The sequence below is a fragment of the Phragmites australis genome, chromosome 22, assembly GCF_958298935.1.
Source record: "Phragmites australis chromosome 22, lpPhrAust1.1, whole genome shotgun sequence".
NCBI lineage: Eukaryota > Viridiplantae > Streptophyta > Magnoliopsida > Poales > Poaceae > Phragmites > Phragmites australis.
Window position 1 is genome coordinate 23,950,369 of NC_084942.1, and position 26,500 is coordinate 23,976,868.

A 26,500-nucleotide genomic window follows, 5' to 3' on the forward strand; every position below is an offset into this window, starting at 1 on the left:
CTCATCTAACAGATCAGATTAGTTGCTTACAACTTTGTCCCCATCCCGTGTGGAAGGTAGAAGAAGCTTTGCCAGCTGCTGCATCCACATCTATAATTCGTCTATCTTTTCTTCCTATGGTTCTCAATCCCAGACAGAGACCGAGGACTCTACAAAGGCATGCATTATATTACTATTGATCAGTTTCGTAACAGGATCTGCTGCATGCATGCATGGACCCTTGCATGATATATCCATAATCCATTGCAGGTGCTCCAGCTGGTAGCTCAAGTGAGTGCTGCTGCACTGTTGATACGTGCGACGCAGACATCTCTGCTTTTTTTTTTAAGAAAAAAGAAGACAGACAGCGAGACACGCGTGTCTCGCGATCGCAGTCACGTCGTCGCGTGTGCATCCATAGAGATCGACCGCCACTCGAAAGGCATCTACGCGCATACTCTCAGTCCAGAGCTGCCCGGAGCCATGGCCGCGCACCACTGCACCCGCCCCTGTTCCTCCTCTTCATCTTCGCTGCCACCGCCTAAGCCGCGCGCGATCTTGATGGCGCCAACCCCCTCCCGTCGCCCGCAAGGCTAGCGCCTTACTATGGGTTACGGCACCATTCCGGGCATCCCTCCCGGTGGCTTCTACCGAGGCTTCGGGGTTCCGGGAGGACTTAACGTCGGTGATGGGTGGGACGCGCAGAACTGGTTTTATATGTCGGCACATTACGACTGGTTTCTAATGGGTCAGCAGTGATGAAACATCACTGCCGGTTCATAAGCTGCGCGAAAAGAATCAGCCATCGTGGCTTATGAATTAACAGTGATAAGGTCATCATTGCTGGTCGATGGATTGAGCTAACAGTGATGTCCTGCTCGCTCATCACCGCCAGCTTAATCCACCGACCGATAGTAATAGCATAACATCACTATAGACTGGTTAATTGAGCCGGCAGTAATATCCTGGCTATATAAAAGTCGCCCTCTCCTTCCGCAAGCTCGAGCACAACAGAGAGAAGCACTGTTCTTTCTCAGTGACGGCTATTTTTGCTCACCGAAATCTTGGTGGCTTCAAAATTTTGAGAAATTCTCATACTCTAGGTGTTCCAAGGTGTGTAACTTCCTCTCCAATCCTACTAGGTTAACATAATGTTAATAAATATAAATAGTACAAACTCAATCGAAATCACCTAAGTAACGCAGCGGTTTGTTCAGTCTTACTTGGTGTAGGGCTTGGGTTCGAGTCTCTGCCCGCGTGCGCGAAGCTAAAACAATTTTTTTTTTCACCCCGCGGCACCATCAATGAAAGGGGTTTCACTGCCGGTGGACATATTGAGCCGGCAGTGAAACTATTTTCACTGCCGGTATACTTATTGAGCCGGTAATGAAAGTAGTTTCACTGCCAGTTGCCCTAGTGAGCTGGCAGTGAAGGTATCTTTTCACTACCGGTGGTCATATTGAGCCGGTAGTGAAATTTCTCACCTATAAAATAGCTCGATGCCCTGCGCTTTTTGATACTTAGAAATTTTTTCCCCTTCCCTATGCCGTCCGTTGAAATGCCTCTCGACCCCGAGGAGCCCACGCCGCCAGAGGTCCACGAGCTCGTGCCCGCTGTCCGTGTCCTCCTCGACGACGTCGTCCTCCTCCCTGCCGTCATCGTCGTCCTCCTGCCCAGTGCCATTCCCGTCCTCCTCGACGCCGTCATCCTCCTCCCCGTCGCCGTCGCCTTCCTCCTCCCCGGCACCATTCTCGTCCTCCTCCCCAACGCCATTCTCGTCCTCCCGAGCTCCAATACATCATCGCGGTGAGTACTCCACCTCCCAGACGGTGTTTGTGGTTGCTGCAAAGTGATAGGTACTGTGAGGTTAATGGTTGATTTGGTAATTGAGTTCTGGTTTCATCATTGGGTGGTTTAGTCAATTGAAATTGAGCCGAGTGAGCTCGGTTGTGGTGTTTAGAACTTTGGTGCTCAGGCAATCGATTGGTGGTGGTGCTGTGTTGGTGGAGGTGCTGTGTTGGAGGTGATATGCTCTGTGATGATCAAATGGAACACTAAGGTTGGGCTAGATGTCTAAGTGCAAGAGGTGTTAAATCTGTTTGTTCTCTGTTGTTGGATCGGCACAGATTGCCAGGGTAGTAGTGGTGCATTCCATTGTTCAGTCCCTGTGCTTATTGTTGGTAGTCTGTATATTGTTAGTTAGGCTTGATTCCTAAACTAGGAGTTGCTGTATTTGTTCATTCAATTTATCTTGTTTTGATTGAATTCTGGAAGAGCAGGAAAACCTTTGGTACTGCTGTGATATTTTGCTACTTGGTTAGTGTTTGTTTCTCAAAGAGTAATCCTCTCCCTGTCAGCTTTTATGTCCAGTAGCATTGTCCAGGAAGAAAGCTCAATTTCAGAGAATATTTTTTTCAGTTTTACATCTAGTTGTGATCTTAGCTTTTAGCCTAGCTTGTGATGTGTCAAATGGACAATTAGGGAGCACGATATCGTAAGTCCTGGGGCCAATTGTTATATTTATCTGAGAGCAAATTTATTCAATCATCCATATGTTGTTCAGTTCATTATCTTGCTTGATAGGAGGTGATTTTGCTTCTATGCTTATGGCACTTATGTGTATGTTCATGTTTAGTGTATATGAATTACTTTGTTTCTTGATTTTTATATTCGGTGGTCCTGAAGCATATTTTACAGTCGCAAATGATGAAAGGAGATAACTATTTACCATACATATTACTGCAAAGCTCGACTGGGATGGTTATTATACATGCACCTTGCACGTCTTTTCACTATCTCAGTCGAGCTTACAGTCGTATATAATTATCTCCATAATCTGATGCGGATCAATCAAATAATAGTGGCGATGATGATATGGCTCGAGGCCGTATTTCTTTATTACTTTTAGGACTTTAGTACTGATTTCGTGAGTTCGGAGAGGAAGCATTCTTGAAGAAAACTGTTTAGGCCAATCTCAGATAGAACGTCCACCTCGTCTTGAGAGAAGCTGATCTCTGAATTAGTAGGACTAGTACATAAACGCAGTCTTGCAAATAATACTTTCTCTCTGAACATGTAATTAATATTGAAGTCCTAATAGGGCCATTTGCTAAAGCCACTGAGCCTCACTCCCTCCCTCGTCGGCTTTATCTCTACCTCCCTCCTTTCTCAGCTCTCTATATGTATACTACTCAACCGCTTATCGTCATCGTATGCAAAACTTCCAGGAAGAAATGGCACTAACAACCACCGATCCGGCCCAGGTGCCAAAAGGATATGTAGTGCCACCGTCAAACATTGAAGAAGGTAGCCCGAGCCACTACCTCAACCTGGAACAAATCGGCGCCCGTGGAGTCGATGAGGTAATGCATAATTAGATGAAGGCATCTCTTTTACATATTATCGTATAGGTTCTCAATAGTTTTTTCGCATCTGCACAGATGCTTGATGCTCTGGAGGGTCACAACAATAGCAATCCCAGGCGCGGCATCGTGTCTGAGGTCCCTCAAAGATGCCTACCGGGTGATTTGTGATCACGGAGGTCTCTCCAGCAAGGGAGTCAACTGCACCTGAGAGAGTTCTGGGGCCATACAAGTGAGTCTGTGGGATTGCTATTAAGAATTGTGGACTAGCGAATGAGGTGATCCGCATGTGGTTCCTGATTCGATCAAGAACAACATATTGTGACCCAAGATATTAGAGAAGTTCGACTTCCCTAAAAGGACAGATTGGGATTAGTTAAGCGTAAGACGCTAATGATTATGGGTCTTTTATTTAAGAACTGGAAGTGCACTCTAAATAGAACATATTTGTAGAAAGGTACAATGCCAGATTTTCGCAAGTGGCCGCAACTGAAAGATCATTAGCAAGCCTTTGCGGAGTACAAGTCGTCGGAAGAAGCACAGAGGTTGAGTGCAATGAACAAAGAGAACTCAAAGAAGAACATCTACCCTTACAAAGTCGGCAGCCGTGGGTACATAAGGAAAGAACTGCAGTGGCAACAACAACTAGATCAATTGCGAGAGAGAGGTGTCACGCCTGAGACAGAGGGCTAGAACGATCAACTTTGATGTCTTTGACATGCCAGCAAGCCTAGAACATAGGCGACGCTTCGGTCGATTAGGTGTTCCCGGGTCCTTCGCTCCACCACCATCGGCCCCCAACGTCCCCGGACGTACTCACGCCATCAATCGTCAGTGCGGGGATGCGGTCCTCGTCGCGGGAGAGGTAGAGGGATACTAGACTGGCTCAACTCAACCGACTTTTCAGGGAGTGACTTGTAATATTGTGTGTTTGTCGATACCTGACTTGTAATATGTGTTCATTACTATATATTAATAAAGATGTTTTTATTATTGATTTACAGTAAATATATGTATTATTGTATGTATGTATTGAGAGAGAGATGGAGAGCTTGAGGAGAGAGAGTACAGAGAGGATAAAGAGGAGGACCGTGGAGGGGCGAGAGGGAAAACATTGCCGGTTCAAACCTTCGGCCGGCAGTGATACTCAAAGCATCACTGTCGGTTGAAGGATACAACCGGCAGTAATAAACCCCTTCACTATCAGTCCATCGACCCGACACTGATAGAACTTGACTATCACTGCCTGTTGCTCACTGCTGGCTCCAAAACCGGCAATGAAGGGGATTTTGGAGTCGACAATGAAGGAGTTTTTTTAGTAGTGGCGGGATACGGTGGCCCGGGAGGAGGGTACACGCACTGCCCATGTGCCGACAGGTCCTCGGACCCTTTGGCACGTAGAAAGTCGGCACGCGGAGTGTCGATAAGTACCTATTCTCGTAATTTTGTGAATTCAACTATTTTTTAATTTTTCAATAAAATAATATTATTAATAACCTCTAATTGATGTCATTGTTTGTTCATGGGTGCCACAACCATGGGGAGTATTTGGTTTTTCCAAATAATGTTTGGTTGAGTTGTATCGTATAAGCAGATAAAGTAGAGTCATATTTATTAAAAGGAAATGTATTTAGTTGGTTGTATCTGTCTGAATAAGCTGAGCTGAGTTTCTATTTAGTTAACATAATCTGAGGCTGTATGAGCAGATGCAAGAGTTGAGATTGTGATTTATTACTCGCATGAAGATGCATGATTTTATGATAATGACAAGTGGATTTGCCTGCATGAGCAGATGTAGAGCCTACATCCGTCGGGCTAAGATGAGATCGTATATTTTTATCCATGAGGACCTGACTAGAATAGTGGATACGGGTTACCAAACACGCTTCTCTGAGCTTGCATCCATCTGTATCTGTCGAATCAGGTTGCAGAGTAAAACTTAAATCAACCTTCCCTCTTGGACTAAAATAAGCCCGTATAATTGTATCCACACGAGATAGACTAAAACAGTAGATGCGAACAATAAATATGTTTTTCTCTTAAATTATATACAACAGACCAAACTGGAAGATATTACGACAACCAAACACACCAGCTCTACTGCCAGGGGCTTGGCTCCACCTCCGCCTGATGCTTTGCTTCTTTCTTTCAGCAGCTCATCTATCAGATCAGATCAGTTGCTTACAACTTTGTCCCCATCCCGTGTGGAAGGTAGAAGAAGCTTTGCCAGTTGCTGCATGCCTGCATCCACGTCCCCATCTCCATTATAATTCGTCCATCTTTTCTTCCTATGGTTCTCAATCCCAGACAGAGACCGAGGACTCTACAAAGTCATGCATTATATTACTATTGATCAGTTTCGTAACAGGATCCGCTGCATGCATGCATGGACCCTTGCATGTTATATCCATAATCCATTGCAGGTGCTCCAGCTGCTGCACTGCTGATACGTGCGACGCAGACATCTCTCGCGATCGCAGTCACGTCGTCGCGTGTGCATCCATAGAGATCGACCGCCACTCGAAAGGCATCCACGTGCATACTCCAGTCCAGAGCTGCCCGGAGCCATGGCCGCGCACCACTGCACCCGCCCCATGTTCCTCCTCCTCGTCTTCGCCGCCACCACCTTCGCCGCGCGCGACCTCGACGGCGCCAACCCCCTCCCGTCGCCCGCAAGGCTAGCGCCTTACTACGGTTACGGCGCCATTCCGGGCATCCCGCCCGGTGGCTTCTACGGCGGCTTCGGCGTCCCGGGAGGAGGTTACGCGCACAGCAGCGTGGAGGTGCCGACGGTGGTGTGCCAGGAGAAAGGCCCGCGCTACGGCAAGAGGGTGGCATGCCCCAAGAAGTGCTTCTGGTCCTACAGCCGCTCCGGCAACGGCTACGGCGCCGGAGGCCCATCGACTGCAAGGCCAAGTGCACCGCCTACTGCTGATCCGCTGCTAGTGACTTATTTTCCATTCGATGAGCTCTATGTATACTATACATTTGTGGCATGCATGCATGTATGTCATGAGACATAGTAACTATATATATGCACTACTAGTGATATATATATCAAATAAGTGTGCATGGTGTGTGTGATTTTGCTTAATACGGTATAACCCTGCAGACATCATATCGATCCCAATTAGTAGTATAATGAGCTAGGTCGATCGCCTTATGTTGTCCTTCCGGTGTATGTACAGTATATGTGCATGTGCCTTCTACCGTGTATATTATATATCCTCTTGACACTCCGGAGAAGAAATCCGGTCGTACTAAAAACTTGAAGGAGGTATGCATGGAACTGAATCTGCAGTGCACTCAGCGGCGGCATCAACACGTACACAGCTAGCTTGCAGCTAGAGATCGATCGATCAGGGAGAGCTCCGGCGAGGCAGGCAATGGTTCAGGGAGAGCTCTTGAGCTCGCCGTGCCGCTGGAGTAAGGCCGTAGTGCAAGGGAGACGAGTGGCATGGGTGGGCCGGGCCTTGCAAAGTTACCGAAGCAGTCCTCATCCCTCCACTCCGGCCCATCTCAACGGCCGGCTGCTATCTAAAGCTTTCTTCAGCTACCTTGCTCTGACAAAGTAGGTAACTGTGAAACCAAGTTAAAATTATTTTGATTTATATATGATGAGTGATTAATAAAGTTGTTAATGTAGTTTGATAATTTTAAGGTTGTACGAGCATGTATATATATTGTAATTACGATAATGATTAATTAAAGTTGTAGAGAAAAATAAAATTGGTGTTTTTTATCTCTGAGCTACGAAAATTTCACTCGCCAGATAATCCAACGTTGGAAATTTTGTACACGTTGGATGATCCGACGCTCAAGAAGATTTCACGTTGGACGGTTTTGACTTAGAAGAGAAAATCTATTGCAACACCGTATGGACCGGCGATGGTCAGCAGTGCACGTCGGACTAATTTTTTCAGAGAGGTTGCAAAGCTTGTCCTGTGAAGATGTACACGCCGGATGTTCTGACGATTGAAGATGTTCTTACCGGAGTGTTCACCAGAGCAATTATTTCAGAGAGGTTGCAAAGCTTGTCTGGTGAAGATGTACACACAAGATGGTTTGGCGATTGAAGATGTGCTCGCCAGAGTGTTCATCGAAGCAATTGTTCCAGAGAGGTTGAAAAATGGGGTGACTGGTGTAGTTGTACTCACTAGATAGTTCGGCGATGAAGAAGTGTACACCAGATGCTTCGCCGGAGGATTTTCTAGGAAGTTTTCAATGGAGTCATAATTACAAGCGCCGGATGATTTAGTGCTCAGAAGGAGTGTACACTGGATCATCCAGTGTTCACGATTTTTTTGATGTGCTTTAAACTGATAATTTTGATTTTTAACTAACTTGAGATGAAGTTGGAGACATGTTTTTGCTTATCTTGTCATGTGTAGGTGATGGATACAACTTGACAGCCGATGATGTGATGATCGGGGTCAAGCGAGGTGCTTGGTGCCAAACAATCAAGGAGGTCGGGCAGAATCAAAGGTGATCCTAGTTGTACACATGGAGATCAAGCAAAGCATAAAATAGGATGAAGATGACGTGTTCATAAAGTCAAGTAAAAGGGATATGTGTGCAAGTAACAAGGTGGCCCGAAGGATCAGGAGCGAGAGGGACTTATCGGTTTTTAGGACCGTAAGATAGAGTACACGCGTCAATATCAGATCGCTTGCTTAAGGTGTAAGCAAGTGACGGTGAGTCACGTTTTGAGAAGTGTGCAAGACAGTTTTGCGGTTTGGTCTTAAAACCGTGGAAAGATGAAGTGTACGTGATATCATCGCGAAGCTTGCTCGAGACGAAGCTAAGTCATGAAGTCATCACAGTCATTTGATGGATGGAGAAAATATTAGACCAAAATACCCCTATGGTAGTTAAGAGTGCACTAGAAGTGAGGGGTATTTTGAGAATAAGAAAACTTAAGGACCAAGGAACCTCCCTATGTCTATAAATAGAGGGGAGTTGTGTGAGCCATCTATTTAAGAGTTGTGTGCTAGGGTTTTAGGAGAGGGAGAGAGAAGTACTTAGCCTATGTATTACATGAGAGCTTTTGTATGAAAAACACTTTGTAATCCGACAAAAATAGGGCATTCCTCTGTAAGAAATGAACTTTAAGTTTCCTCTCGTGCTTGTGTTCATCTCCTTCTAGTTTCTCTCTATTGGCTCACTTACTTGGTTGGAAGTTTCTCGGTTTTCGTTACAATTTTAGTTTTTGTTTGAAAGCTAAAAATTTTCACCTTATTGAAGTTGTTCTTCTTGTTGCTGGAGGAATAAAAATCACATATGAGTTGGTCTTTAACCATCTATATCCTCTAGATCCATCAACTTGAAGAATTTCTTCATCTGGTTCTTATTTCTTTGGATCTAAGTGTTTTTCATTCAAGTTGCAAGAGTTTGTGAGTGATGATACTTAGATTGGTTTCTCATGGAACCTAGTGTTTAGAATCATCCAATGAAGCCATGGTCTTTTCATGATCATTGTAATTTTCTCTTATTTCTCTAGGTTTCTTACTTCTGTTCTTTGTTTTGAGGTGCGTTGGGTAAAAAAATAGGAAAATACCATCCAAGAATTTGGTGAGACACTTATTCATCCTCTTCTAGTCGTCGTTCTCGGTCCTACAGTAACGAATGTATAGTTGAACTGAACTCAAACCTCTGTTGCTCCCTTTATATGGACGATGCGGCCATCTGTCCCGGATATAAATGAACTAAACGCTCTACGACAGATCTTAGAAACTTTTGGCAAATGTTCGGGACTAGTTACAAACTTGCAAAAAACAGAAATCTACCCAATATGTTGCAGTAAACCGGATCTTGATGAACTTCTAGCTGATTTCCAAGGAAAGATGAGCAACTTCCCTTGCAAATATCTCGGCTTGCCTCTCCACACAAGACGGCTAAGAAGGGTAGAAGTATAACCCTTTATAGACAACAAATTGTCAGAATGGCAAGTTAGACATTTCACACTGGCGGGCTATGAGACTTTGGTCAGGACTGTTCTATCGTCGCAATCAACATATCACCTGGCCGTTTTGCCACTGCAGAAATGGTTGCAAAAGAAAATTGATCGCATACGACGAAGCTTCCTTTGGAGAGGGGAAGAACTAGACAAGGTATGTAGGGGTCATTGCCTAGTGAATTGGCCAACAGTTACAAAACTGAAAGAACGGGGAGGGTTAGGTATCTCATACCTTAAGAGATTTGCTCGCGCTTTGAGGGTTCGTTGGCTATGGTTCGAATGGCAGGATGATAATCACCCTTGAAAGGGCCTCCTTTTACTGTGTGATCAGGCAGACCATGCGCTTTTCAATGTATCCACAATTGTTACAGTGGGAAATGGAGAAAAGGTAGACTTCTGGAACTCAATTTGGGTACATGGGCAAGCTCCAAGAAGCATTGCGCCACTGATCTTCGAAAAATCAAAGAGAAAAAACTTTAAGGTTAAGCAAGGGCTACGAGACCATCATTGGCTATCATACATCAGGGAAATCTCATCGGAGGAGGAGCTATCACATAATGCATCACTGTGGGGAAAGGCCAGACATATACAACTCGTGGAGGAACAATCGGATTCAATTTATTGGCGATGGACTGCAAACGGTCAGTACACGGCTAATAGCGCTTATAAGATTTAGTTCTAGGGGACTTTACTGAAGCGTGATATGGCTGTAGTATGGAAAGCGAAAGCACAACTTAAATGCAAAACGTTTGCACCGCTCTTATTGCAACAAAAGATATTAACACCGGACAATTTAGCAGAGCGAGGGTGGTCCCATGACCGATCATGTCACATATGTGATCAAGAACAAGAAATTTCAACACATCTTTGTAAGGATTGCGCCTTCACATGAGAGGTTTGGTACAATTTGACCCCATAGCTACACCTTTCTAACCTGCCACCCTTTGAGCTTTTTTGTACTTCATATGCATGGTGGCGCGGCAATGAAGAAGATTGATAAGCAGTTGAGATGTCAATTCAAAGGTCTTGTGCTCGTCTTTTGGTGGAACATATGGAAAGAGAGAAACGCAAGAGTCTTCCGAGACACGAGCCTAACGACGCTCGAGGTGACACATAAGATTAAGGATGATTTGGATGAGTTCTTTCTGAGTAGGTATTAGTTGTGTTTGCCCCCACCTCTTGTGGTTTCTCTTAGTCGATCGTAGCTTTTGTATTTTTCTCTCGCCAATGCTGGTCCTAACCAGTCCTTAGCACCTTGCTGTCTTTGCTGTTTTTTTAAACCTCTTTTTTCCTAGTCTAATAAAATATGTAGATCTCCTACCATTCTTTCGAGAGAAAAAAACTGAACTGAACTCAACATCTCATTTAAATTCGTGTTAAAAAACACAAACTTGAGTCCAAAAGAACTCAAACTTTAAGTGATCTATGCGTATATTTATATTCTCAATCGATTGAGCTAGACTCAGTTTCTAAACTCTCCCAACATAGAAATTAATGAAGAGGGGAAGGAAGAAGGCAACACAGCGGTCAGCAGCTGGTGGGTGAACAGGGCTGAATGAATCCCCTTGATGCGTGTGCGTGCGTACGTGCGGTGCGGGTGAAGGTGTTCAACGCGGCCTCGTACAACTTGTTTGACCAAGACCAACCATTCCGTCATACGGTGCCTGCCGCTCTCAACATCCGGTCGACAATGCAAGGGAGAAGGCCAAATGCAACAGGCAGAGCAGGAGACAACCGATTGATCTAGAGCGAGCGTGCAACTTCTAACAAAAGTTGCATTCATCTGAGCTGACGTAAGAGCGTCCATCACACGCCGAATAATCAAACTAATAGATAAACATTCAGTTTATCCTCCCCCCTGAACATCGATGCGTATATACGTACTCTATATGAGAGTAAATCATGACAGGACAGCTTCTTTTTTTTTGAGGTATGACAGGACAGCTTTATTAACCCATTCAGTTGATAGATACTAGGAGCGTGTGTTTTCATCGCAATCCACGGACTCCTTGTGATTAGTAACTTTTACCAACTGGATCTTCGATCCACGGACTCCTTGTTAGTAATCACAATCCACGGACACTAACAAAGTAGTAAACGAGTATGACATTATTATTGAGAAGATATACAACGACTGCTACCAGTGATCCAACATATTATTACACTTGTTATTACTTGTATGATTTGTGTGTGAGAGAGAGAAACAAAAAAAGCTAAGCTTTTGCTGCTGCTTCCCTTGATCTATTTTATGATGATTACATGAGGGCGCCGTTGCCGCGATGGACGTCGAGCCCCGCCAGAGGGAACGAGAACCACGGCGCGTACAGCTGCTGCTCCTCGGCGCGCACGGGAGCCATCTGCTGCTGCTGCTGCTGCTGCCTGACGCCCCTGGCCGTGGCCGTGGCCGTGGCCGTGGGAGGCGCGCCGGTGAGCCTCTGCACGAGGTCCCGGAACTCCCTCGGCTCCACGCGGTACACCTTGGGCGGCGGCGGGGGCGAGGCCGACGCGCCCGTGCCGCGCCAGGGCTTGGTGGGCGGCTTCTGCACGGCCCTGAGCGCCGCCTCGCGCCCCGGACGCCTCTGGTCCGCGTGCCCGTGCTGCACGTCCATGAATTGTATTGGTCCGACAACTCGATCCGAGCAAAGAGCAGAGGGAAGCGAGGAAGAGCAGGAGATGAAGATCTGGCTCTGGCAGAGTTGAGGATGAGCCCGGAGAGGAGATATATACGTGCGCCGGTGCCCGCGCGTGGATCGTAGAAAAGAGAGAGAGAGAGAAGGCGGAGGCGGTGGCGGCGCAACACGTGGTTGGAACAGGCTCTGCCTAACCTTGGATCCGTCACCACCTGGAGCTGCACCTAGGTGTTACCGACCACCACCTAGGCCTTCATTCTGATTTCATCCCATGTGATGTGATGTGATGTGTCCATGGCCATGCTTGCTTGCCTGCCTTGTGATCATCCCGTCTTTACGGGGCCTGCGGCCTGCCATCTATGTACTCTGCTTTTCTTTTCTTTTCTTTTCCGGCGGCGCCGGCGCGGCCCGCCTCCCCCCGCCGCCGGTGATACTGATATTCCTAGCGTCGTTGTTCGTTGTGAATGTTTTAAATACATCTCAACACTATGAAACTCCCAAAAAAGCTGAAAAGAACCATAAAAGTTGTGGTGGTGATTCCGCATACTTGACAAGCATTTATACAGAGGTCATTTCTATCCGTACTGAATATGCACGCAAGATTGATGAGAATTTGAGCCTGCGTGAAGGTTAAAGTAATAAAATTCAAAGGTTACACTTAGAACCTCTGCAAATACGGTACATCTCTTAGCTCAACTCTATGGAAGGGGAGGGATACGTCGAGAGGAGGGGAAGTTCAAGCCGGGCATCGGATCCCAAGAGAGGGCGCCATTGAACTAATAGAAGCGAGATGCTGAACAACTAAATACAGAGCAAGTCTAGTCAGATAAAAATAGAAATAATTTATTGAGATCCATAAAAGAGTCGTATCACGATTAGATTTATCGGCTTTAAGATTTATAATATGAGAGATTCGTCAAAAGTCTTAGGATTAGATTTAGATACACTATATCGTAATTGTTTTTTATAAGATTAATAAAGATGAAATATGACATAGGAGTATTATCTTAAATAAGACATGAACATGTATAAAATCTCGTGTCCTCATCTTCGATACGAATAGTTGATTACCATCATTTTCACTATGGTAATATTTCATCGCTCTGGCACATGCTACTTATCCCGCTTATAACACTTGTGGTCACTACACAAACTAAGCTATAATATTTTGCAAGATGTGTTCCTCATATGTTACACATGCATTGTATGTATATTTTTTCATTGCACCAGTCATATCTTTCCTTGCATTGTGGTAGTGGTAAGTGCTCGTAGGGGTATAAATTGATAAATCTAAGAGTACTCATCGATCCTTTTTAGTTTAATTAATTGTACCAGTCTTCTAAAAATTTACTCACTTTAAAAAAATAATGTTATTAGTTGAACTAAAAAGAGTTCACAGGTATCTTTAGTTCACCAATTTACGCTCCTAGGTGCTCCGATCGAACTATCACGTTCATACTACCTGTGCATGAAATGCATGCATGCAAGTTCAATTAGAATGGCATTAAGGGTATGTTTGGTAGGAGAAAAATATTGGCTAGCTTATGACATTTCATGTTTTCAGGAATAAGATCATCCAAGTTGTCTGTTTGGTTAGTTAGATAGAATAAGTTAATTTTGTATTTAGTTAGAGAGATACGTACAGAGGAGGGGTAGTCCAAGCCAGACAATCGGATCCCAAGGTAGAGAGAGAGAGCCATCGAACCAATAGAAATGAGAAACTAGACAAGTAATACAGATCAAATCTCATTAGATAGGAGCAGAAACAATGTATTATGATCTATAACAGAATCGTATCATGATTAGATTCATCCGATAAGAGTTTTAGGATTTAGAATATGAGAGAACTCGCTTAAGATCCTTAAAAATAGATATAGACATGCCCCATTATAATTGTCATTTCCTAATATTAACCAAGGTGAAATACGATGTTTGACTATTATCTTAAGTGATGCATGAGCATGTATAATATCTTGTGTCCTCATTTTCAATATGCATAGTTGATTACCATGTATTTTTACTTTAAATAAGTACTTATATATTGACTTATCAATCATTGACACGGTGGCATTGATAGTTGCCTCTTACTGCTAGTTTATATTTGAGTCTCTTGCAAGAGCCAAGCTCCCTGCCAGATAACTTAACGCTTCTTACCGTTAGACCTTCCCATAGATTGGTGGGTCTTCCACTGGACGCACTTAGATGCTCGTTATCATTTTCATTATGGTAATGTTTTATCGCTCCGTCATAAGCCAATACTTGTGGGCGCTTCACAAACTAGGTTAGAGTGTCTTACAGCGTTTGTTAATTTCCCACATGTTACAAATGCATTGCACGTACATTTTTGCAATGCACCAGTCATATCTTTCCTTGCACTGTGGTAATGGTAGGTGCTCGTACTCCGATCTGCCTACCATACCGGTACTACCGGTACATGGAATGAATGCATGTTCAATTCGAATGATATTAAAAATGGTGTATATCTATTTTACATATATAAAATCAATTCAGATATAACATCTAAATAAATAAAAGAATATAGTATAAAAAAGGATTTGCATACACGATAGTTGAATCTAAATAGTCGTGCAATGTGGAGATGGATAGTGTTAAGGAGATAGTAGTCATCGATCAATGGAGGTGGCCGGTGTTGATGAGATGGATGCGAGCCGATGAACGGAGGTAGTCGATGTCCATCCATGGAGGTAATCGATGTGTGACTAGAGTTGAAGTTGTTACGTGTCGATTCATGTAGACGGTAGTAGGGATCTTAGAGACTAAAGCTGGATTTAGAAAATAAATTAAGAGAAATAAAGAGAGTATAATCATTAGAGATCTTGTTATAGTTTTGAAAGAGGGGAAGAAAAGGGCACATTGTTAATTGGTCTTGGTCTTTTATTATGCGATAATTATTTATCTTAATTTAAGTTTTAGAAATAGAGTGATAAAAGAAAAAAGAGCACATTGTAATCAAGTAAGGCGATCAAGGACAACGCATGTGGAGTATGTTGATGATTAATCCGTTAATTGATTTACTTTTCATATAATAAGAGAGAGAGGAGACCGATGACTAACTTTAATTATAAATCGTTAAATCGCATAAAATATATGATAAAAATTATTTGAATATATAGTAACTCATGTTTTTTATAGAGTTATAGATATAGATGCAGTGCGATCAGCTCCTTACCACAATAGTCAAGAAACGATATATCATTTCCGTCCAAGTCAAGCAATTTTATAGTCGGGAAGATGAAGAAATTAAGACGATTGATTCAGTCCAAGTCAAGGAATTTTATAGTAGTACTAGCTAGCGCACTTGGAATGGAATAATGAGGATCGAGAAGATGTGGATTAATTCATTCCACAGATCGAAGGTGTCTACATTCCCCAACAGACGCCTAACTCCACTAGTAGTAGTAGGAGCGCCATTTTCTCTCTCTTGTTTTTCTCTTATTTTTTAAGGAGAGAAATGAAGTCTAGTAAAATATATATATAGAAAGACGATGACGAAGGTGACGTCAGGCAGCGTCGTGCTGAGCACGGGTTGCCCAAGACGCACGCACACGGCCCAGTCCTTGGCTTGACTAGCCACCAATACAAGAATCCCACGGCTTTCTTCTCTGTCCCGCGCCGCACGGCAGGCAACATTCATCGATTCATTGTCTTCAACTCTTCTTCTTCATTCGTGATGACTCGTGAAAACGACCTAGCCCGGCGTTCGTGCCTTTTTTTTACAGTGGAACTCATTTTCACGTTTTTTTAAGATAGGATCGAGCGAGACCGTTCCATACATATCTGTTTTGTGTATACCTGTACAAGTATTAGGGCTCTCGTTCCATACATATCTGTTTTGTGTATACCTGTACAAGTATTAGGGCTCTCGTTCCATACATATCTGTTTTGTGTATACCTGTACAAGTATTAGGACTCGAACGCGGAGCGACTCGAGCGCTCGCACTACGAAAGCCGTCCTTACCAGCTAGGCTAGTGCCTAGATGCAGCACGTTCGAGTTTACTGCTCTTGATTTAGATATCAAAGCGGAGCTTTCGATGCTGCTGATGTTCCTTGCTTCCTCGCTGTTCCGTGCATATATAATTTCAAGCAAGTTTCATTCCAATCGAGAGGAGACTGGCATGCAATTAGAAAGCTCCGCCCGTTACAACTTGCAAGGATGAGTTGTGTATCTGTGTTCTTGGTCCATGTCCGTGGTTGCAAGGATGAGTTCTGTATCTGTGAAATTCTCGCCACGTCCGTGAAAACGCACCTACTTTTTTTTTATTTTGTTCCATCGACAAATCAGAGCCATTTGATCTTAATCCGACGATTCACGTACTTTCTTCTACTCTCATCTCAAATACACTCTTCTTCTTCTTCTTACTTTGCCTAAGTCGCTCTGCACCCATGCTGCCCACCTTCTCCCGTCTTCGACGGTGTCTCCGCCACCACCATCTGTCGCTACGCTAACTAATCCATTTTCAAACTTCCCGCCGCCCACCGCCCATGGCTCCAACGTGCCACCGCCATAACTCACCACCAGTCCGACCATCACTCTAAGTTTCCCTCTAACCCCAGAGTCATCGGTGAGGCTCAAACCCTAACCCCTCTCTTAAACTTATCAACGTTCACACATATCACTTGAAATCGAACGTGCGATTTCATATGCTTCAAGATAAGGAAGCGTGGTGCTTAAAACATTAGTACCATCGGATGGGCTACCTGAAGCTGAAGCTGCTGCTGCAAGCCTATGTAATCAGTTTTTTTTTCCTTCCAATTTTAGAGGTGCTACATTATGCTCTTCAGTATTCACGATGTATATATATATATATATATATCTCCAGAAATCCCCAGGAAAACGAATGAAGGCTGCCGTGCAGCATGTTCTCTTCCGATTCCCTTAATCACAGAGAGAAAATGATAATATCGTACAGTACCTTGTATCTCTTGCACTTAATTTGGTAACAGCAGCTGAGAATGAAACATGATTACCTAAAAGTTGGGGATTGACCGAAATAGCTGAGGGTGTATTTGAGAAAAATCGTTGAAAAGAAACTCCCCGAAAGGGAAGGAATACACGGATGATCCAATCCATGTCCTGCTCTGCTCTATAATTCTCGCGTTGAATTTTCTACTACCCGTAGGAAGACAGGAGAAGGGCACAGCTGCGCTGCGCCGCGAGAGAGCCGGCCTTTTCCAGCGGGCGCCTCGTGTGCTTCCGTGTCCGTTTGTTGCCGCCGCTCGATTCATCCAGCGGCCGCACGGGAAGGGAACAGGATTCCTCCTCCTCCTCCTCCTCCTCCTCCTCGAAGCGAATCCAGAACTCAAAGGTCCATCCAATCCGACTCTGTTTTACTTATTACGTAGCAGTATCTTATTCGATCTCTCCTTTTTTTTCTCTCCCTTTTCTGATGATTTCTTTCATCTTCTCTGACCGGGTAAAGCGTGCGTGCGTCATCTTTATGCGTTTCTTGCCTCCCCGTGAAGAAGAGGAATCCTGCTGTTCCTTCCTGCACGCCTAAGCTGTTATCGGTTTATTGTTTAATTACGGAGTAGCTCCTACTGCTTACTGCTCCTCCGAATTCTCCCCAGATATTATTAATTTCAACAGAAACCGCTGTTCCATTGATTGGGATTGGGTTCAGTAACCGCTGCTCTCATGCCGCATGCACCGATCGATCAAAAGTTTGATCTTTTGATTCCACAAGCTCAGCAAGCTCCAAATTCCTGCACCCGCCGATACGAAATTCATGCTAAACCTCTGGCTGAAAATCTCTCCTTTGTTTTTCTGCTCTTGATGAGCTGATCAGCATGCACGGGACAGCAGTCGTGGATGGCGATGGCAAGGACGGCGCACCCAACCCCACTCGGATGCCGCAGTCGAGCAGAACGACGCTGCCCCTCAAGCTCCTCCGGCCGCTCCTCCTCTTCGCGGTGCTCGCCACCGGCTTCTTCGCCGCCGTCCTCCTCCTCCTCGGCAGCTCCACCTACTCCGTGGTCCCAAGGCTCTCCGTCCCTGACGCCCTGTCCGCGGCGCCGTCGCGGCAGCGGTCGCCGGCGTGCGCGCGCGACGAGGAGGTGGTGCTGGAGCGGTGGACGCGGGCCCCGGCCAGCGCGTGGCACAACATGAGCGACGAGGAGCTGCTGTGGGCGGCGTCGTGGCAGCCGAGGGTCCGGCGGTACCCGTACCGGCGGGTGCCCAAGGTGGCGTTCATGTTCCTGACGCGGGGGCCGCTGCCGCTGGCGCCGCTCTGGGAGAGGTTCTTCGCCGGCGCCGACAGGGAGCTCTACTCCGTCTACGTGCACGCGACGCCGGGGTACCGCCCGGACTTCCCGGCGACGTCCGTCTTCTACCGCCGGCAGGTGCCCAGCCAGGTACGCCACGCCACAAGTTTCAGTTTTGCTTTGCCATTTCAACCAAGCGCGTCCGTCCGATCTGCGAATTCCCTGTCCACGACGTGGCAGAGAAAAAAATGGTTGAAAACGATGACCACGATGCCGGTCAGCAAGGAAAATAAATCTTCACTTGCTATATAGAAATTACAAAGTTCATTTCACTTTCACTTTCACTTGCTAGTGCTAGCTAGCTGTGGTGAAAATAGTTCTGGATTCGAAACGCGAAGTGAAATGCAAAGAAACCAATCTCACCATCTGCTCCATGCTGACTGATCACTGCACATCCATGATCCATGTTGACATGTAGGAGGCTCGTTGGGGTGACACGACCATGTGCGACGCGGAGCGGCGTCTTCTGGCGAACGCGCTGCTGGACGCCGGCAACGAGCGCTTCGTGCTTGTCTCCGAGTCGTGCGTGCCGCTCTACGGCTTCCCCGTGGTGTACCACTACCTGACCCGCTCCCACCACAGCTTCGTCGGCGCCTTCGACGACCCTGGCCCGCATGGCCGCGGCCGGTACCGCGCCGGCCTGGCCCCCGAGGTGCGGCCCGACCAGTGGCGCAAGGGCGCGCAGTGGTTCGAGCTGGACCGCGCCCTCGCCGTGGACGTGGTCGCCGACGGCCGGTACTACCCCAAGTTCCGGGAGCACTGCCGGCCGCCGTGCTACCCGGACGAGCACTACCTGCCGACGGTGCTCTCCGTGGAGGCGCCGGGGCGGATCGCGAACCACAGCGTGACTTGGGTGGACTGGTCCCGCGGCGGCGCGCACCCGGCCACGTTCGGCGGCACGGACGTGGGCGAGGCGTTTCTGAGGAGGCTGACGACGACGGAGCAGCGGCTGGGGCAGCGGCCGTGCCTGTACAACGGGCAGCCGGCGGAGGTGTGCTTCCTCTTCGCCAGGAAGTTCGCGCCCAGCGCGCTGCAGCCGCTGCTCAGCCTGGCGCCCAAGATGCTCGGCTACGGCTGATCGATCACCTCCTCCGGTGACCACTGCTCCTCCGGTGATGGCGTCCTTTTCTTGCCTGTTAGTACAGTATGACTTACACGATGTTACGGTCGGTATACAGCATACACTGCTCGTTCGATTCGATGTATAGTATAGCTCGACAAGACAATATATACTTACAGATATACGCCCACACGAACAACATTTTTTGGTGCAATGAAATAAAGAAAGGGCATCTAACATTCTTTTCATGATTAAAGTTATGGTTACAAGCTTGAAACTTTGGAAGTTTGTCCAAAAAAAAATCACATATAACTTCTTTTTCTTTAGTCCTCACCTGCAACTTTGTAGTTTTGTCAAAAACCCCTCTATGACCATTGATTGTATGATATGGTGTCCAAGACTTCCTAGCTTGGCATATCCTTTTGACGACATATTGATATTCCTCATGCTGCAGCCGATATCTAGTTTCACTTTTGACATCTCGAGACTATTTAAATAGGACTAGAATTTAATTATTTGGACTCTCGATTCACATACTTTTGAATATCCATCATATTTAAGTGTGCAAAACCAGAGTGACAGATCCAAATTAATGGTTCAAGATACTACTAAAAATCGTTTAGAAGCTATCATGTCATTTTGAAAGTCACACAAGCATGATGTCACGCAGTCAAACAATGTTAGAGGGTATTTAAATAAGAGTTCTAGGCGTTGACTAACAAAAAACAAGTTATAGGGTGGTTTTTGGCAAACCCCAAAGTTGCATGTAGGTTTTTGTAATATTTTCTAACTTTAAATATCATTTAATCATAACTCAGTCATTTAAAAGGTCACATACATTAATTATTGCATTACTTAACATATCACAAATTTAAAGAGTAAAAAGATGTTAAATTAAGCTGATAAAACTTAATTACTCATATATATTATCCAATTTTATATGTTGACAAAGTTTGTTGTCAGGATTCTACAGATCCTATGGGATGATATATATCCTGTACATAGGATCACAATTCTATAAAATTAAGGGATACATATGATGCCACCTCCATACGATTATAATATACTTGTTAGGATCCTGACAACCTTGTGTGTGGCCTCACAACTCTTCTATACACTCCCCTATATATGTAGAGATAGTTCTCTATGTGTCACTGGATGTTAACAAAGTTATTGATTTGTCGTTGAAATAACCATGCTCCTGTATAACGTCACTTATAATTTTTTTTTCTTCCTTGTGTGCCATCACTGTCATAACCGAGTTGATGGTATTGGCACATAAGGTGTCGTTACCTCCATTATAACGACAACATCACTTAAGTGATGAAAAAACTAAATTGGTTGCGTGAAAGGAAAGATGATTTTTTCGTGGGTAAATTGAAATTTTCAATAATATCCAATGGCACACACGAAATTCTACCATTTATGTGCTGCATATTCATGGAGATCCCATACATGTATGTCTCACGTAACACATAACACTCCCTTGTGGTGGCCGGTGCCGGCGGTGCGCGAACGTCAGATAGGACGACGGCTCCAAGCGTTAGCCGGTGCCGGCGGTGAGCGAACGCGCCCGCTTCATCATGTGCAAGGTAAGGAGTCCAACGCTCTCCGTCAAAGGAATAGCACTTAACGTTCTCACCATAATGGTTAAAAGAAAACTTTATTGATCATGTTAAGGATATGTTAATCGCAAAAAAAAGAGGATATATGAGTTGCTAGTTGAAACTGTGGCCGTGTGCAAATAGAGACATGGGTTTGTGAGCCTGGTCCCATCTGGTTGGCTTTCTAAAAAGCAATTTTTTATACATACCGACTTTGATATATACGACTTCACCCATCAGGTTTTAAAGCCTAGTGCTTGTTATTTACACGCACGCGAGTGCTTTTAACGTATTATCTGTGGGCATGCGATATGAGTATACGCACGGGTGTATAAGTGTGGTGTGCATGCGTCTCACCTAGTGCTGGTCAAATAGACCGTGCTTAATAGACCGGTACGTGATTCGACACTATAGGTACTGTCCGAACATGGCACAACACAATCTTAATCGGGCTAGCATGATCCGTCCAGTCGTGCCTAGGTCAGCCTGACTAAGCTGCCCTGCTCGGCTGCACCGCCCTGCCGTCATTGGTCGCGCCACCCAGTCGCCTCGCCACACCACCGTCCTGCCCCACGCCATCTCGTCCCATCGTCACCTCACCCTATCGCTGTGTCGCCGCCGTGTCTAGGCGTGCGATAAGGGTGCACTCATGAGTGTATGAGTATGGTACGCATGTATAGTGGTATTTATGTGTCACCTTGTAATGAAAAAAAAAAGCAAATAGTTTTTTCTTGTCGATATGGCATTGGGCTGAAAGCATTTTGTGCTCTGTAACCGCATAAACTTATTAGAATTAGCAATGAAGCAGGAGAGCAGAGCATCAGACAGGCTGGGCCGGAAGAAGGGCATCGCTGGGTTGGGCTAAGCTACGTCTGGCCTCAGGGCCGCATGGGGTCCATATCGCCGGTGGGAACCGACGTGACACGGTCACCGGAGGAGGAGCCCCCAGCCTTGACCGGGAGGGGTAGGAGTAGGACCCCTGCATGCTGGCCGACACGGACGTGGACACAGCGAGTCAATGAACAGCAGCACCCACCATCACACAACACTTGTTGATTAACAAAAGTGGTCTCCAAGCACTAGCCACAGTGAACAGTAATCAGAAGACGGTTATTTCCTTTTACAATTTCTTAAGACATTCCTAGAGGCCTTTTTGCTCCTAATCTCTTCTTAGGACGTGCACGCATGTAGAGTACCTCTAGGTGTGTACGTCCCGTTTATACCCTAAAAAACAGTGAGTTGCAGGACAAGGGAGCAGTAAACCGCACAATCATATGTACTGCTCTTCTGTAACTTGGAGTAATGTCCCGTGCATATAATGGCTGATGAGTAGGCAGCTTCTGGGGTTTTCTTGGAAAAATAAAAAGCCCGACGAAGTGGTTCGTGTCTCCTCTGTCAAAAGGTACCCAGCTGGTTGCTTGGTCACCGGAGCTTGGCTTAACCAGAAACCAAGCCAGGCACAGATTCCTCGGTTCAGTTCACCGTGCCTCCGTCCTGGATTTTTGTTTCTTTCATGCTTGAGAACAGGGCCACTTCGTTTCTTTAATTTGTTTCTTCTACCCTATGTGCACCTTTGCTTAAGAAGGAAGAAGAAAGGGTATGTATGGTATGCGATGACATTCAGAAAGATACTACTACTATGAGTATAGTGGTACAGAAATGTCACCACCAAGAGTAGTGGCGTCAAAATTGCTAATTTAACTAGATGCATGTGTGATCCTGAAATCCTATCTTTGTCATCAGACACAACGGATTTTGCAGGCTCACCAGTTCATGTCAAGATGGTGCAACTAGTATACTGATAATCATTTTGCAACCGATCGCATTGAATTGGTTGAAACAGCTTTCTGTATTATTAGTACCTTTTTGGCGTTTCAGATCTTTTTTTTTTCAGCTTCAACTCATAATCTCAGATGATAATGCTATGTAACGCAAGGTACCCATAAGTTAACATTTTTATCAACCAGACAGCGGCAGTAAGACGAAATGTCAACTCAGATCATGGCGCAAGAGCAGTTTGGTTTGCAAAAAAAATGGTTTTTTCCCACTGAGTAATCCCATGAAAACAAGAACAGATCACTAGTAAATAATCTAAGCAGGGATTTGATCTCTCTCTCTCTCTCTCTTGCAAGCAAAGAGGATCGATCCCTTTGTTTCTTGTTTATCCCCTCCCCATTCGATTCCATCGCCAGGCCTATGTACAAAAATATTACAGGATTTTGTTTTTTCGGGGATCATCAGTCATCACCTCGAAAAAGGGCGCTCGCTCGTCATCATAGCTCCTTCTTGTCGGTGCTGTCGGCGCGCGCGGAGCCGCCGTCGTCGCAGACGCCGCGCTTGCCGTAGCAATGCAGGAACACCCAGAGCAGGGCGCCGTTGAGCAGCGTGTTGAACACCCACGCGCCGATGCCGCTGCACCCGCCGCCGACGACGCTGAAGTGCATCCACACGACGCCAACGTGGCAGGCCAGGTTGCACCCGAGCAGCGCGAGGTGGCAGGCCAGCGCGACGGGAGCGGCACGGGCTGCGCGCGCGGCGGGGAGACCCGCGCCGACCCAGAACCGGAAGCCGAAGGCGACGGCGTGCGCCAGCGTGGAGGCGAGGATGGCGAGCACCTGGAACGACTGCGAGAACTCGAGCCAGAGGAACGCCATGGCGATGGAGGCCGCGTGTGCGAACACCCTCGCCGCGGCGCCGCGCCGGCGCCGCAGCACCGCGAAGACGCCCCGCGCCGCGTGGAGGTACCGGGAGAGGTAGTAGGCGTAGGACCAGAAGAAGACGCGACCCGAGGAGCGCGTCCCGGGCGGGAAGCAGAGCAGCCACCGGAACGGCGTGGTGCGGCTGCGCCCGAGCCACGACCACCGCGTGTCCCGTATCTCGGCCACCGCCGAGAGCAGCGTCCCCGCGAAGATGGCCGCCGACACGGCCGCCATGAGCAGCGCGTGCGCGGCCGGCACGGGGCCCAGCGGGAGCGCCTTCCGTCGGCGCAGCGCGGCGCCAAGAAAGGCGTCGAAGGCTAGGCAGAGCGCGACGTAGGAGGCGAGGAAGCCGAGGAGGAAGGCCCAGGTCGAGAACCAGAGGTGGGTGGGGCTCCAGCGGAAGCCGACGATGGCCGGATGCTCGGCGAGCCAATAGGCGGTGGCGCCCATGAGGAAAAGGAGCTGAGGAGGTGGTTTGTTGCCGTTGTACGGTGTGGAGGATGGAAAGGGATTTGGGGGAGAGGGCGATGGATATATATAGAGGCCCAACGCCATTACAGGAGGTTGGTTGCCTTCTTTCTTGAGCTTCAGCCCCTCCATCTGTCTGTCGGTCAAGCCTCATCGCCTATTCTGTTTCTTCCTTTTTATTCAGAGGTTTCTTTCTATGTTCAAATTCTGACTTTCATTTCTGTTTTATGAGTTTCCAGAACTCTTTTTGAGACCAATGGATGAACTTTTTTCTAGATGAGGCCATGAAATTCGTCTAAGAAATGTGCTTCTCATCTACTATTATTAGCCCGGGGTTGCTCATCGTTTTGGGGTCACCAAGCACGGTTTTCATGCTATGCCGGCGCACCTCGAGCAGCTTGCATACACTTCCTTAATCAGATGCGTATGCTCGGTTGAGGTTCGTGAGTCATGAGAAATTCGTGTCTCGCGATCCAATGTTGTCTCTCCAAATGAAACACTCTACAGGATCCATTCACTGGCAACTTAATCAGAAAAAGAAATGAAGCAAACCCATATTTTTAACCAAACAAAGCAAGGCAAGAAAAATCAGGTGACCAGCGCTGAATCTTCAAAGGCAAAAATTTACAAGCCCCAAGGCTGCTCCTACTAGTATTGTTTAACGAATACATAGCAGGTCGGCGGTCGGCACCGTTAGTTGCATTTGATAATCTCCTCCTGCCCTCAGTTTAATTTAGCAAACTGCCAATGCTGATTAGTTTAATCTTCTGCCGTCGGTTTCACGAGCTCCTCTAATTAATCCGGCTTATCTCCTCCACTGCATCAGTTGCTCTGTCCTTCCTGAATCAGCTTTTGTGAGTTGTGGCTGCCTACAAAAACAAAAACAATTCCGCTGTTCTAGACGCGACACTGGACAAAAGCAATAGAATTTGTCAAAACATGCATGCAATGCCCTTGGAATATGAATCTTGGAATTTGTCAAAGCATCTTTCTAGAGTTTGGATAAAGGTTGCTTGCTGCAACTTCACTGAAAGTCTGAAACCAAAGGAATCCCCGGCCCCGTTTCTTTTCTCCATCACAAGTTTGCTGGGGCTTTCCCTTTCTAGAATCTGGGTTGGGTTGCTTCATTCTCCGTAACTCTTAATACTACTAGCTTGCAGCAGGTGATCATGACTAAATTGACAGCAAAGAGTTGCTCTCAGTTTTGGTTTGCCTGCAACTTAATACCTGAAAAGGGATTCTGATGCCCCGGCTGCAGCTAGCGTTTCATGAGAGTAAATGAAGACGATTGCGCTGCCCTACAAACCGCTTGCTTTTGATGAGAAAGGAATGGCACCGGAAAAGACCCTGGAGCAGGAGAAGCTCATTGAAACATTAGGTTGCTGAATGAAACGAGGGAAAGTGTTAGATTATTATAACAAAGCAAGCGTGGAATGGAATTCATCTTTACTCATGTTACAGTGGTGAAGCATCTTCAGAAACTAGTAAACGTGCACGTGTAATACACGTGGAATCAATATTGTCGGAGGATTAACTCCTATCGCAGGGATCCCGAGAGACCTCTTTTTAGAGATTCGGCCGGGGGATGATCCTGAATAAGTTCGTCGGAGAAATAAATGGAAGTGGATGTAAATGCAACGGCCGGTGGTGGGGGATGATCGACCTAGTGTAAAGAGGAATAAATGCACCGGAGTTTAGACAGGTTCGGGCCGCACGGGGGCGTAATATCCTACTCCTGTATAGATGAATTAACTGTCCTGAGGGAGGTCCCCCGAGGATGTATCTGGTTACAAGAATATTGTGTCTAACTAAGAGCTTGAGGCTCCTTGTTTCTTGGCAGAAGCTTTGCTCAGGCTAGCTCACAATGTATTCGTCTGTTGGCTTGATTCGTTATGGGGTTCGTCTTCTGTGTCTCTCCTTCGTCTTCTTTGTCCCTCCGGTGTGTCCACTCTTTTATACACTCGCCGGCTACGACATACCCCGAACGGGAAGGAAGGGGTACAAGTTCCAAGACGCCATGACTGAAAAAGGCGTCATCATTTTCTCTGGGCGAAATGACTGGGGCGGTGGAAAAAAGCGCGACGCGCGTCTGGTCACTCGTCACTGTGGACGCCCTGTCAACGGACGCCGTTGAGAGGGCCCACCGGGCAGCCACAGGGGCACCCGGCGTGCCCGTCCTATCTTGTTCCTCTGCTGCGACAGGGCGGTAGGCGGAACGCCTTGATCCTGGCAATGCTATCTCGAAACACACCGGGTGATACGGGACGGGGCTCGTGCAATTAATACCCCCACGCCCCTCTGCCAAAGCATGGCAGGAGCTGACGCTGCGGCGGGAGCAGTTGGATATGTCAGGCCACGCGTGCCCATTCAATGCGGCCTTGGACCTCTGACGGGCAGACACTTCATCGGTGGGCCCCTTGGGGGCCTCCCTGGGTCGTCGGGGAACCGAGTGCTCGGGG

General features: G+C 46.5%; 4 protein-coding genes across 4 annotated transcripts; 2 read left to right on the forward strand and 2 right to left on the reverse strand.

Annotated features, from left to right (window-relative positions):
* The first annotated feature begins 5,878 nt into the window (after positions 1 to 5,878).
* On the forward strand, positions 5,879 to 6,364 carry LOC133904644 (uncharacterized). The gene has a single exon (XM_062346109.1). The coding sequence runs from the start codon at positions 5,909 to 5,911 to the stop codon at positions 6,362 to 6,364; it is 456 nt and encodes a 151-aa protein (XP_062202093.1). The 5' UTR covers positions 5,879 to 5,908.
* A 5,024-nt stretch (positions 6,365 to 11,388) lies between these two features.
* On the reverse strand, positions 11,389 to 12,044 carry LOC133904429 (uncharacterized). Its single transcript, XM_062345937.1, has one exon. The coding sequence runs from the start codon at positions 11,904 to 11,906 to the stop codon at positions 11,553 to 11,555; it is 354 nt and encodes a 117-aa protein (XP_062201921.1). The 5' UTR covers positions 11,907 to 12,044; the 3' UTR covers positions 11,389 to 11,552.
* Positions 12,045 to 17,025: 4,981 nt separating this feature from the next.
* On the forward strand, positions 17,026 to 19,518 carry LOC133904431 (glycosyltransferase BC10-like). The gene is made up of 3 exons (XM_062345938.1): positions 17,026 to 17,255; positions 17,736 to 18,300; positions 18,629 to 19,518. Exons 2-3 carry the CDS (start codon positions 17,737 to 17,739, stop codon positions 19,286 to 19,288), a joined length of 1,224 nt encoding a protein of 407 aa, XP_062201922.1. The 5' UTR covers positions 17,026 to 17,255; position 17,736; the 3' UTR covers positions 19,289 to 19,518.
* A 3,345-nt stretch (positions 19,519 to 22,863) lies between these two features.
* LOC133904432 (elongation of fatty acids protein 3-like) lies at positions 22,864 to 24,259 on the reverse strand. Its single transcript, XM_062345939.1, has one exon. The coding sequence runs from the start codon at positions 24,171 to 24,173 to the stop codon at positions 23,148 to 23,150; it is 1,026 nt and encodes a 341-aa protein (XP_062201923.1). The 5' UTR covers positions 24,174 to 24,259; the 3' UTR covers positions 22,864 to 23,147.
* Between the last annotated feature and the right edge of the window lie 2,241 nt (positions 24,260 to 26,500).

Coding starts and splice junctions, on each gene's coding strand:
- LOC133904432 (XM_062345939.1), bottom strand. CDS start 24,173: ATGGAGGGGCTGAAGCTCAAGAAAGAAGGCAACCAACCTCCTGTAATG.
- LOC133904429 (XM_062345937.1), bottom strand. CDS start 11,906: ATGGACGTGCAGCACGGGCACGCGGACCAGAGGCGTCCGGGGCGCGAG.
- LOC133904431 (XM_062345938.1), top strand. CDS start 17,737: ATGCACGGGACAGCAGTCGTGGATGGCGATGGCAAGGACGGCGCACCC. Junction 18,301..18,628: donor GCCGGCAGGTGCCCAGCCAG/GTACGCCACGCC, acceptor GTTGACATGTAG/GAGGCTCGTTGGGGTGACAC.
- LOC133904644 (XM_062346109.1), top strand. CDS start 5,909: ATGGCCGCGCACCACTGCACCCGCCCCATGTTCCTCCTCCTCGTCTTC.